The 12,515-nt window shown below is 52.1% G+C and overlaps 2 protein-coding genes across 12 annotated transcripts in view; both read left to right on the top strand.

Annotated features, from left to right (window-relative positions):
- The window catches only part of nin (ninein (GSK3B interacting protein)), a 48,745-nt gene that overhangs the window by 10,824 nt on the left and 25,406 nt on the right, over positions 1–12,515 (top strand). For 5 of the 10 annotated variants that reach the window (XM_057058502.1, XM_057058503.1, XM_057058505.1 and 2 more), the window contains one exon: positions 59–2,517. In XM_057058502.1, the coding sequence (XP_056914482.1) occupies positions 59–2,237 (2,179 nt within the window). In that variant the 3' untranslated portion in view covers positions 2,238–2,517. The other 5 variants (XM_057058507.1, XM_057058506.1, XR_008954238.1 and 2 more) reach the window with 4 other exon arrangements.
- Positions 8,217–12,390, top strand: sav1 (salvador family WW domain containing protein 1). Of its 2 annotated transcripts, none has more exons than XM_057058654.1 (5): positions 8,217–8,612; positions 9,214–9,675; positions 10,633–10,903; positions 10,984–11,139; positions 11,221–12,390. In XM_057058654.1, exons 1-5 carry the CDS (start codon positions 8,519–8,521, stop codon positions 11,432–11,434), a joined length of 1,197 nt encoding a protein of 398 aa, XP_056914634.1. In that variant the 5' UTR covers positions 8,217–8,518; the 3' UTR covers positions 11,435–12,390. The 2 variants fall into 2 exon arrangements, with proteins under 2 accessions (XP_056914634.1, XP_056914635.1); XM_057058655.1 differs by having other exon boundaries at positions 8,590–8,715.

The following is a 12,515-nucleotide window of genomic DNA, read 5'->3' as shown; positions in this document are numbered from 1 at the left end:
GCTCTAGTTTTAAATAACATCCTGTTGAAAACTGTTGTTTTAACATAACCATGTGCAGGAAGGAACTCGAGTTGAGCTTCTCGCAAAGAATCCGAGAAGTGGAGGCTCGTTTCTCAGGTGATCAGGATTCTGTCGAGAAGCGGTTTCAGGCCGATGTTTTGAGACTTGAGCAGCACTACCAGACTGAGCTTGAGACCCTTTCTCAAAGCCACACAGAGCAGAAGCTCCTCTTAGATGCAGAGATACAGGAGGCACTTCAGAAAGCAGAAGAACAAGGAAGAACGATGGAGCGAGAGCGAGAGCAGCTGGATCAGCAGTGGCGGGAGGAGATGCATCAGCAGGAAAGCCAGCATGAGAAGAAAATGGAAGAACTTGCCATGAAGAACCAGCAACTGCAAACTGAGCTGGAGGAGCTGAGCAGCGTGGCTCAGACTGCAGAGTTGGAACTGAGCAGGCAGCTGAACGAGCTTCACAACAGGCTTCAAGAGAACCTGGAAACCAGGGACGAGTTTCTCGCTCAGTCTGAGAGGAAGGCGGAGGAGGCCGAGCGCCTGCTACAACAAACCCTCGAGGAGAAGGAGGAACTCCTGAGGAGCCACACAGAACTTGAAGCTAGAAATACTGAGATGCTTTCCGTATCTGAGAAGCAGACTCAGGAGAGGATTGAGCTGGTTAGCGAGTGCGATGGTCTAAAGATGAAGATTGAAGAGCTGGAGGTGCTCCTTCAGCAGGCGGCGGTGGACTTTTACCATGAGACGAAAGAACTGCAAGAACACCTATCCACACTGGAGAAGGGTTTAAGAAAGGATCCAGAAAACACCGGAAAAGGACTTCTTGTCCATCAGGGTTTGGCTGAAAAGGCTCTAGAAGAAGAAGAAGCTGCTGTTGGCATGTGCTTTGAGGGCCCCCAGAATGTTTCTCCACCCATCCCAAATTCCTCGTACCCTCTGGAGCAAAATGTTCAGATTATGGCACCAGCTTCATGTGCTGGAGAAGATGATGATTTAGCCAGTAAGCACCATGGAAATTTAGAAGTAAAAAGGAATGGTTGGATTTATGAGACTGACGTGTTGGCTGGAAGTAAACAGGAAGTTGATGGAGAATCTTCTCCAGATTGTTGCTCTGCACAATCAACATCCTTTAAAGGCCTGGACCTGGATTCCTCTGGCCCAGATGAAAACAACTTCAGTGTAGACTCCAACAGTGAAGCCTTTTTCCCACGGCCGCTGTGTGAGACGGTCGTGGCGCTCCGGGCGTCGGAGGCTTCGGATGCCGGCACAGGGAAAACGGAGAAAACCTTGGATCTTGAGTCATGTGAGGCGAAAAACCAACCTCAAGACGTTCCAGTTTTGCTCGGTGTTAACGTTTCCCAAGATGAAGAGAGAAATCAAGCGATTGAAGACGAACCCTTCATGCCGGAGGAGGTGAGTGACCCCGATGTGCCATCTCCTCCTGATGTTCAGGTTTCCCACGACAAACAGGAAGTGGGACCTGCGGCACATTTGACTTTTGAACAACCGAGCGCTAATATTAATGAAGAACGCTCACATGGCCTGGAGACGGCTGATGAGGGTGCCGATTGTCCTCTGCTCAGACTTCAGGTCATGTGTGATGTGGCCACAGAGGAGAACATCCTCCTGCTCAAGAAGATTTCTCTGCTTCAGCAGAAGACCCAAATATTAGAAAAGCTTCTGTATCATAACAGTGAGAAGATCAAAACAGGAAACCAAGTGTTGGAGGAGAACTACAGCCTCAAAGTTAAAATCCTGCTTCTGATGGAACGCGTCAAAGAGCTGGAGCTGAAGGCCTCGGAGGCCGCAGCTCTTCAGGCCAGATATGAGGACTGTCTGTGTGAAAACGCCAGGCTGAAGTACCGAAACGGCGAGCTTGAAAAGAGTGTCCAGAGGTTTGAAAGAGGGGTGAGTAGATGGGAGGGGTTCCCAAACCATTCCAAAGTGTCGCTGCTGGATGAAATTGGCACGTTGAGGGAAGACAACAGGAAGTTCTCTGAGTTACTGGGTGAACTGGAGCTGCAGAGGGAGATTCTCTCTGCTATCCCAGCAGTGGAAACCATGGTGGATCGGCCCGGGCCCACGGACGTTGAAGGTCAGGGGGCGACTGAGCTGCAGGGCTGCTGTGCAGAGTTGGAGAAGGAGAACATCGGCCTTCGCGAAGCGATCTGGGCGCTGCAGGACGAGTCTCAGACGTTACACGAGAGCACGCAGGCTCAAAGGTAACGAGAGGAGAAACTAGGAATCCGCGTCTCCTGCAGCTCCTCGTGGTCCCGTCCTGAATGTCCCCAGCAGACCTTTTCTAGATGAACCCTTCGTGGAGTGTTTCCTACTTGGACCCGTTTTAGATCTCCAGTGGTGGTGCTTTTCTAAAACCCGAACCTGTCATCACCAAATCAACGGATTAGAAACATTCTTGTGAATATTCCAGCATCATTGATGCTATTATGTCACCTTGAGCTGAATATCCGCGTACGGATGGAACGTTTTCATGTTTTTGACTGGAGTTTTGCTTGTTTATAGATCTGAAGCCGGCCGGCTCGCTGAAGAAAACCACCTCCTCCAACAAAAGATCACTGAACTGAAGGAGGAGGACCTAAAGGAAGCCCAGCAAGAGTTACTGTAAGTTAATGAGTCCACGGGAATTTATGTGTGACGTGGCAACGTTTTGATATTTCAAATTGTTCTCTTCTGTATAGACACAAGTTGGAGCATCTGAACAAAATGAAGGTGGTGGCTCAAGGGGAAGCAGAAGCTTTCAGTAAGCAGGTACTGAGAGTCTTTGGTATCTTTGATGCTAGTTTGAAGCTAAGCCGAGGAGCCGAGCACAGGCATCAGCGGGGACTCGCCTCATCCCGTCCATCCCGATCCCGTCTGCAGGTTTCCCGGATGCATCTGCAGAGCCAGCAGCTGGAAGATAAGAACCGGATGCTGTCAGAGAAAGATGCCCGGAACACCGCTGAGATGGAGACGCTTCGGCGGCAGCTGGCGGAGCTGGTGGAGCGTCCCCAGAGGGAGGCGTCCCCGGAGGAAGACAAACGAGAGGTAAGCGAGGGCGGTGGCGCGCTGGTGGCGCCGGTGTCGTGCGGTGGTAGTTAATCAGAGGCTGTTTTGTGTTAGCTGGCAGCGTGTGTGTCTGCTTTGGAGACAGAGCTGAGAAAAGCTCTGGAGGACACGGAACGCATGGAGAACAGGAACACCCAGCTGTCCCAGCAGCTCTCTGTCCTCAGAGAGAAGGTGAGCGCGAGATGATCTCACCGGAGAGTCGGAGCTTGACCTTGAGCTTTTCACTTTACCCTGATGTTTTCCTGAGAGCACCTCGGAGCTGGGATTGTTCACGACGGATCACTTCACGGTGGTTGTTTTCTAATTCTCAGGCCTACAAAGCCGATGCCATGGAGATTCAGCTCAGCCAGCTGGTGGTGGAGAGGGACAGAGTGAGTGAGGAGTCCCAGGGCCTCCAGAACCAGCTGCACAAAGCCAAAGACAGGGTGAGAACGGCGCACGGACACAAAACCAAATGGAGATTTGATCCTGTCCTGACGAGACTTCCCCTCTCCAGGTGGTGAAAATAGAAGAAAGTCTTGAGGATGTGACCCACCAAAATGGCTGCCTGAGGTCGGAGCTGCTTGATGTGCAGCGTGAGAGGGATTTCCTCAAACACGACATCACAGTTCTGAGAAAGCAGCTGCAGAACGTCAACGAAAAGGTATGATGCTCTCATTCAGAGTGTTCTCATTCCCTCTGGAGGCATTAGTCAGTGTGACCCTTGACCTCACAGAACCGCGTTCTGGAGAAGGCCTTGTACTCCGGCGGCCTGCTGAGTCAGGGCAAGAAGCGGCACAGGGATGAGATGTCTCGGCTGGTGGAGCAGGATCAGCAGCTGCTGCGGCAGGAGAACGAGCGGCTCCAGATGGAGGTGCGCCGCGCCAGGGAAGACCTCCTCCGGTCCCGAGAAACGGTGACGCCTCGTTCTACCCATCCCATCGCCGCCCCGCTTGTCCCGCTGACCTGGAGTCGTTTCTCACATGCGCAGGTGCGTCAGCTGGACGCGACTGTCCTGTCCTTGAGTCAGTCTCCGGCGGCGAAGGCGCTGGAGCAGGAGAACGCCGCTCTGAAGCGGGAGCTCGCGGCACAGAAGGAACTCTCCAGCGTAAGAATAATTCAGTGTCTCCAGTGGCCCAGGTTGGTGCTGTGGGCTCAGGTTCTGCCTGTGCTTCCAGAGCGGCGCAGGAGGACAAGGACACGTGCGGCTGGAGAGCCTCCAGCAGGAGAACGAAGCACTCAAGGCGCAGATGTCTCGACTCTCCACGCATCTAATAGATGTGCGGATATTTCCCTTCTTACAGGACATGTTGGGCTTCTTCCTGTTTTCCATAGATTAAATGAGGGTTTATTTCCAGACGCTGCAGGCTCAGCTGGTGGGACTGTTGCCCCCGTCGCCTCTCAGGATGCCGAGGGTGCAGAACCCCGGGGACGACGCAGAAAACGCCCAGGTACGAGAGCGTTTTATTCTCTTCACTCTCACACCTGATGCTTGGGAATATCACTGCACCTTGTTCCATCCTTCATCCACTCGAATAAACGACCCGGTTCAGGTGAATTCAGATGATGAAAGCAGCAGAGCCGAGGGTCATTTATTTAAAATTCTCTTTCTGTTTGAGTTTCGGCTCTCCTTTGGCTTCATAGCGGCGCCTGTTTGTCTTCGTCTCCTGTTCTGTTTACACTGTTGGGTTCAATGTTGCCTCTGTGTGTGTGTGTGTCTGTGTGTGCGCTTCTGAACTTTTACGTTTCCATCTCGTTACTGAGGTAGCGGCAGCGGTGAGGCTGTTTTCGGGTGTGGTCGTTTTCCATTTGTCACCTCGCCACTCATCACATAAAGTAGTTGTAGTTTTAGTGTTGATTTTATCTTTTGATTTCATTCTATTCAGCAGCACGATCAGACTGAAATGATTTTCCCCACTAGTCCAATTTTCCAATCTAGTCATGTGACCATCAATGATTATAACCTCACGATCTCATGCTACAAATGTGGACTAGTTTTTATATATTTCTTATTGAAATCAAACATATCCTGGGGTAGAAGGCAGAGTAATGGTGTGTTCACTGACCAGGCCTGTACAGGGATTAGGGGTCGTGGAAGAGGTCGAGCTGTGGTGAAGTGTGCCTACCTTTTCTTCCCAGGGGGCGACGCCGGAGCAGCGGGCCACTCACGCAGACAGCTACCGGCGGATCGGCGGGCTCTAACGCCGTCCTCTGTCCCTGCTTTTAATGTCTCTCTGGCCTCTGCTTTGTTTGGAGCCAAAATATGTGTCCTTGTAGGAGACTGAACAAACTCGGAGCCTGATTCCAAAAATGTTATTGCACTCTCCTGCCACTAGGTGGCAGCGGAGGCCCCTGAATGAGGCTTTTCCTCAATAGAATTGTAACAAAAAAAGATTTAACCATCATATTTCCAGCTTTGCATTAAATGCAATCTGCAGTTGAAAACGTGTGCTATGTCTTGGTTTGGGGTGAGACAGGGAGTGACCATCCTCAGGGACTACAGATCAGTGCCTAACTGGAGCAAAGTCATGTGATCCACACCAGTCAGGGTTTTATCCAGAAGTCTTCTTCTGCACGTTTGTTTACCTGTGTGTGTGTGTGTTTGCTAACACACGCGATGCTCCTTTCAGCTACATGTCTGTCAGCTTTCTGTCTTACTGTTGCCGGGCAACCAAAATCCTCACAACTAACAAAAAGGTCCCGTCTCAGTTATGTTGTATTGTCTTAGTGTTATGTTCAATAATGTCATATCCATGTTGGGTTTTTCAAAATAAATGTAATTTTTAGTTATTTTAATTAAATCATGTTAGCTATTTAAATGTATGCATTAATTTATTTTGTAGCTACATTTGGACTCTAATATTATGACTATTTATTTTATTTATTTTTATTTTTGTGTTTGTCCTGTGAGAAATGGCTGAAATAAAGATTTAAGCTCATTAAAAAGTGTCCTCCTTTCTGCTGCTGCTGCTTCTTTCGTTTCCCTTTCTCAGCGTGTTCATCCCTGTCCTCAGGAGGAGAGGATGAGGAGGATGAAGGGTACGGAGGAGAGGATGAGGAGGATGGAGGGTACGGAGGAGAGGATGAGGAGGATGGAGGGTACGGAGGAGAGGATGAAGGAAGTGGAGCTGTCGCTGCGCAACCTCAAGCTGCTGCTCCGAGAGAAGGACGCTCAGCTGAAGGAACAGGTGACTTCCACTGGTTAGACTGGGACAGGGAGGGGAAATGGACTGGTTTCACTGGGACAGGGAGGGGAAATGGACTGGTTATACTGGGACAGAGGGTAAATGGACTGGTTTCACTGGGACAGGGTAAATGGACTGGTTTCACTGGGACAGGGGGTAAATGGACTGGTTTCACTGGGACAGGGTAAATGGACTGGTTTCACTGGGACAGAGAGGGTAAATGGACTGGTTTCACTGGGACAGAGAGGGTAAATGGACTGGTTTCACTGGGACAGAGGGTAAATGGACTGGTTTCACTGGGACAGGGTAAATGGACTGGTTTCACTGGGACAGAGAGGGTAAATGGACTGGTTTCACTGGGACAGGAGGGTAAATGGACTGGTTTCACTGGGACAGGGTAAATGGACTGGTTTCACTGGGACAGGGAGGGTAAATGGACTGGTTCACTGGGACAGGGAGGGTAAATGGACTGGTTTCACTGGGACAGAGAGGGTAAATGGATGGTTTCACTGGGACAGGGAGGGTAAATGGACTGGTTTCACTGGGACAGGAGAGGGTAAATGGACTGGTTTCACTGGGACAGGGAGGGTAAATGGACTGGTTTCACTGGGACAGAGGGAGGGTAAATGGGTGTCACGGGGGGGGAATGGGTAAATGACTGGTGACTGGTGAGGGTGGGACATGGTTATGACTTCTGGGGACAGAGGGTAAATGGACTGGTTTCACTGGGACGGAGGGTAAATGGACTGGTTTCATGGGAGGGAGGGTAATGGACACTTGGTCAGGGGGTGAAATGGAACTGGTTTTCACTGGACGGTTCAGAGGGAGGGTAAAGGACTGGTTTCACTGACTGGGACAGGGAGGGGAATGGACGGGCAGGGTTCAGGGAGGGGAGGGAAATGGACTGGTTTCACTGGGACAGGGAGGGGAAAGGACGGTCACGGGACAGGGAGGGGAAATGGACTGGTTTCACTGGGACAGAGGGTAAAAGACTGGTTTCACTGGGACAGAGGTAAAGGACTGGTTTGCCCTCGGTCGTGGTGCATTCGTGTGTCTCCGGTCATCTCACGTCTCCTCTGCCCCTCCAGCGGCAGCAGCAGGGGAAAGCGGAGGTGCTGATGGGTGACCTGTATGTGGAGAACGCCCAGCTGCTGAAGGCTCTGGAGATCACCGAGCAGCGACAGAAGATCACAGAGAAGAAGAACTACCTCCTGGAAGAGAAGATCTCCAGTCTGAACAAGATGGTGTGTGACCTGAAGCCCTCCCCACTGTCCCCACTGCGTTACCAGTATAAATGCTCAGAGGCCAGCATTGATGGGACAGCACCTCCAAGCCCTAAATGCCACTGTTTACTCACTGAAAAATCAGTTTTAAACATCTGACTTCTGCTATTTGTTACAACAGAAAGTTGCAAAGCATTCAATCTGTAATCAAGCAATACTTTTATTTTTTATTATTATATAAAAAAAGTAATTTATCATGTTTAAATATGTTTTGCTTAAGCACCTGTGTTACATGTAACATAAGTTATATTCAGGTTGGATAATCCTAAAGTGGAAGCTGCAATTAAACTCTTGCAAACTGTAAAATTAGATATTCAAGCGAAGGTTATGTTATTATAGATATATAATAGTGTTTTATATGTGGAAAAAAAGAATTATGTTTCATTTGTAAATATCTTCTACCCTGCTGTTGCTTTTTATGACTCAGAATCCCACAACATTAAAACTCCAACGCAAATGTTTGGCCTGTGTTGCATTTTTATAGCGACTGCGTAAATAATTAATGACTATTTAGGTTACTTCCATAAAGAATCTGTCTCCACCGAGTAATAAGGCTTTAATAATACATGTGGGTGGGATCGTTTAGTAATTTAAGCTTCACTTAATTCAATCTTCAGTATTTTTGCAGTAAAGTTCCTGTTGCTGAGGAAATGTGCAGGACAGATTATAGCAAAGTCTTAGCGGGGCTATTTCTACTTCATCGGGAGTGTGACGGGTAATCCCTCTGCAGCCCGGTGGTCTGGAGGACGATCCTGCAGGGATCCTGCGGCGGGGGGAGTGGAGCAGCTCCAGAACTGACTGGACCTCCGCAGGGAGACGCTCATCCTGCAGCCCGAGTTAGCCGGCTAACCCGCTGCTAGCCCGCTGCTAGTCCACCCAAAGCCCAAAATGTTGACCTTCCCAGCGCTGCGGTCCGAACCCGGTGGTTTTCCAGTCGACGGATCGTGCCATGACCTCAGTGCGCCGCGTTGTTGATGTGTCGGAGCCTTGAGTGATGCTCTCCCGAAAGAAAAGCAAGAACGAAGCGTCGAAACCAGCCGAGGTCCACGGGAAGTATGTGAAGAAGGAAACGTCGCCGCTCCTCAGAAGTAAGCGCAACAAATGCTTCCACCGCCCGCTAGCTCCCGCTAGCATCCGCTAGCAGGCGAGCGGAAAAGTGGCCGCACTGCCGCCGCCAAGTAGCAGATGACGGTAACAAACGGCCCGGCGAGAATAAACCGAGAGATAACTCCACACCAGTGCGATTATCGGGCGTTTAAAGCCACTTTTAATCGAGTTTAAAGCAGTTCGATGCCAGCACCGCTAGCTAGCTAGCTAACGTTGACTTAATCTACTGGAACTTGAACGGCAGCGCTAAAGAACAGACGGCAACCATGTCCATTGATCCGTTTACCCTTTAAATAAGTTGTATTTTATACTTTTCTGACTCGAAACCCACCCCAGACGTGCAGTTTAAGTTAGCCTCCCCACGCCCCCCCTTAATCTTGTCATCATTTTGAAACGTGTTAACTTATAGCTCCTTTTGGGTCAGCATTAACTTGCACATAAATTCTAACAGTAAACAGATGAAAGACTTAATAAACTATTGCATCTGGAGATGTGATAGATTGTTGTTACCAGGTGTAATGAACTACCAGTTTAGGATAAACCTTCGTGCTTTGCTGACACTATTTTTGAACCCTGCTGCAGATCTCATGCCCTCATTCATCCGTCATGGACCGACCATTCCTCGACGGGCAGAGAGACCTCCGCCCGACATGGGACCGTCTCCCTATCCTGTGGCCCCCACCCGGGAGCCCGTGGTGCCCCGCAACAAGAGTGTCCTCCGCGCGCCTGTGCAGAGGCCCCCGCACGAAGTGGCCTGCAGAGAGATCCACCGCATGTCGGCGCCGCCGTACCTGCCCCGCAGTCTGGGAGACCTGCCCCACGAGTACAGCGGCTCCTCGCAGTCCTTCCTCACAGACGTGAGCCCCATGTCCGAGAACGGGGACGCCGCCCGGTATTATTACCCGTCTGAACCGTACTACGACAGCCAGCAGCAGCGCCAGCCCAGGAGGGTCCCGGACTATATGTACCATGAGCACAATGAACACGGCTTCCAAAGAGTTCCGCGGCAGCACACCCCCCCGGCTCCGAGCAGACCACCTTCAGGTAAAGGCGCCACCTTCTGCTGGGGTCCAGGCTGCCAGAATCAGCACGACGTGGTCGGAATTTTCAGTCTCGCTGGGATGAGCGGGACGTTCTTTTCCGGCTCCACTTTGAAAATTTGCGCGAGACGTTCGGAACTGCGGGATTTTTTAAAATTATTTTTAAGCGTCAGACGTGGTGCACGGGGGTTTATGCGAGGCCCGTCGTGTCCTGTTTGGAGGGAGTTCAAACAGGCTTTAGGGGCTCTGCGTTATTCACCTCTCTGTTTGCTCAATCTTTCTCTGCCCACAAACTAGCACTATGCCGGCTCGCCGTTCCCATTCCCACTGGTGGGGAGCCAGTTTTAGGATGACGTCATCGCCGCCAGACTCCGGGCCTGCTTACGTTTCAGGAAAAAGTTGAAAATGTTGCAGCAACTGGTGCAACGTGAACCTGCAGCCATCGGGATGTAACATTCCCCGCAAATAGAGGCTTCTATTCCCGACTGCTCCGGCATTCCTGCGATGGTCGGAGGTGCCAGCGCGAGTATGGCCGCCCGCCATATTTCTCCGAGTTAAAGGGCAGGGCTGGCGATGACGAGCAGGCGGCGGCGGCGGCGTGCATTTCTGCGGTGCACACGCACATTCCGTCCCTCGGCGGCTGGCAGGGAGCTGCGGCCCTGCTGCTGTCACTCCGGGGGGAGTTTATCCCGCTGTAGCCTCCATTTTGCTGAGGTTTTTCATTCCCAGCACATTGTCTCGCGTGCACAGTCGAGTGGTTGCAGCCGTGTTGGGGGGGGGGGGGGGGGGGTGCAACACTCCCACTTCCTACCATTCATCGAATGTTGCCCGTCAGCCCGGATCCTGGCTCCCGGACCGCTAAAGAACGCGTCTGCCTCCTTTAAATGTCATTTTCTCACAGGTCGAGTCTCCCAGATGTTTGCTCACATCCGCCTGAAGACAAAATATTTGTGTTGCGCAGGAATCGGGCGAATCCAGGCCAAATCCCTGGGGAACCTCTCCAGCCTGACGGGAGAGGACCTCCCCCTTCCTGCCGGCTGGACCGTGGACTGGACCATCCGCGGCAGGAAGTACTACATCGACCACAACACCAACACCACGCACTGGAGCCACCCCCTGGAGAGGGAGGGGCTCCCCCCGGGCTGGGAGAAGGTGGAGTCGGCAGAGTTTGGCGTCTATTACGTGGATCACATAAACAAGAGAGCCCAGTACCGTCACCCCTGTGCCCCCAGGTACCGTTCCCACGCCGCCGCCGCCGCCGCCTCATTCTTGTACGTTCGCTCCAACCCCTGTCCTCCCCGTCTGCCCTCAGCGTCCCTCGCTACGACCAGCCTCCCCCGCTGCCGCCTCCCGTCGCCTACCAGCCGCGCCCAGCAGAGAGGAACCAGCCGGTGCTGGTGCCCGCCAACCCCTACCACACGGCCGAGATCCCCGACTGGCTGCAGGTCTACGCCCGCGCCCCGCTCAAGTGAGTGACCGGTCCAGGGTGGAAGCTTTCAGATGGTTGTGATGCGGTTTTACCGATGCCCCCCCCTCCCCCTCCCCACAGGTACGACCACATCCTGAAGTGGGAGCTGTTCCAGCTGGCCGACCTGGACACCTACCAGGGGATGCTGAAGCTGCTCTTCATGAAGGAGCTGGAGCACATCGTCAAGTCCTACGAGGCGTACCGCCAGGCGCTGCTGTCCGAGGTGGAGGCCCGCAAGCAGCAGCAGCAGTGGTACGCCCAGCAGCCCGCCAAGAACTTCATCGGGAACATGTGAGGGCGGGGCCGCCACACCTCGCTGAGGTTTTCCCAGGCTGGGAGCGGCCCGGGGGGGTTCCACTCCTAACCGACTCTTTACCAAACACATCTGTGCCTTCGCTTGATCCAAATATATCATCCAGGAAATGGGGACACGGGCGGGAACCGCGGCGCGCACGCCGTGGTGGACAGAGACGCCATCGCGGAGACGGGGAGCCTTTCATGTAGATCTGGCCAGGGAACACTTGTTTTAAGACTGTCTTTGTTCACAGACCTCCTCAGATTCTGCCTTGAAGTTAAAAAAAGAAAAAAACCTGCTCTTCTCTGCCTGCTCACGTCTGTATCCCCCGGCGACGCCATCCAGGAGCATCTTTGTTTGACATATTCCACTGCGAGCGCGCTCTTATCACTCTAAAAAAAAAGTCCTTTTTTATGACAATCTACCAAACTGACAGATATTTAAGTTTTGATATTCAAAGGGTCTTTATTTAAAGGCTCTTTTTGTCGAGGGGGGTGAAGCATCACATGATGCAGCAGTTTGAGCATCTCATGGCTCTTGGCATTACTGTAAGTCAGGAAATGTGTGTGTGTGTGTGTGAGAGAGTGTGTACTGAAACATAAATAAGCTACTGGAACTATATCAGACACAGTCAGTTTGCCAAAAATGTGCAATTCAGCTTCTTCCTGATCTTTCCGGACCCTTCTGTGGAAACATCCCGTCAGCCGCTGCTCGCCACGCCCCAAAGACGCTCCGAAGCGGCTCCGGGCTGCAGTTTGGGTTTGGGTCCGCCGCCCAGAAGCCTCTCGGGCCGTCGCTCTGGGCCCGTTGGCGACGGGTTCGCGGCGGAATGTCGGGAAGCGTCTCCGGGTCCGTCGCTATGCAACAGTCATGTCTGTACCCCCGAGCGGGTCGGTGTGAACCCGCCTGCTTCTGTACCACAAACAGGTCAATAAAGTCTGCAGTGGAGAAAGAAAGGCCTCTGGTTCCGGCTGATGTTGGCCCTGGTCACTATGGTTACACCTGGAGCCAGACCCACCAGGGTTAGCTGTCTTTAACAGGAGGAAACCTGCGCTGGACCCTGCAGCTGTAGGTTTTTAAG

This window comes from Takifugu flavidus, chromosome 16 (assembly GCF_003711565.1).
Source record: "Takifugu flavidus isolate HTHZ2018 chromosome 16, ASM371156v2, whole genome shotgun sequence".
NCBI classification, from domain to species: domain Eukaryota; kingdom Metazoa; phylum Chordata; class Actinopteri; order Tetraodontiformes; family Tetraodontidae; genus Takifugu; species Takifugu flavidus.
The sequence above is the reverse complement of the archived record's forward strand: the minus strand, read 5'-3'. Positions and strand labels throughout refer to the sequence as shown.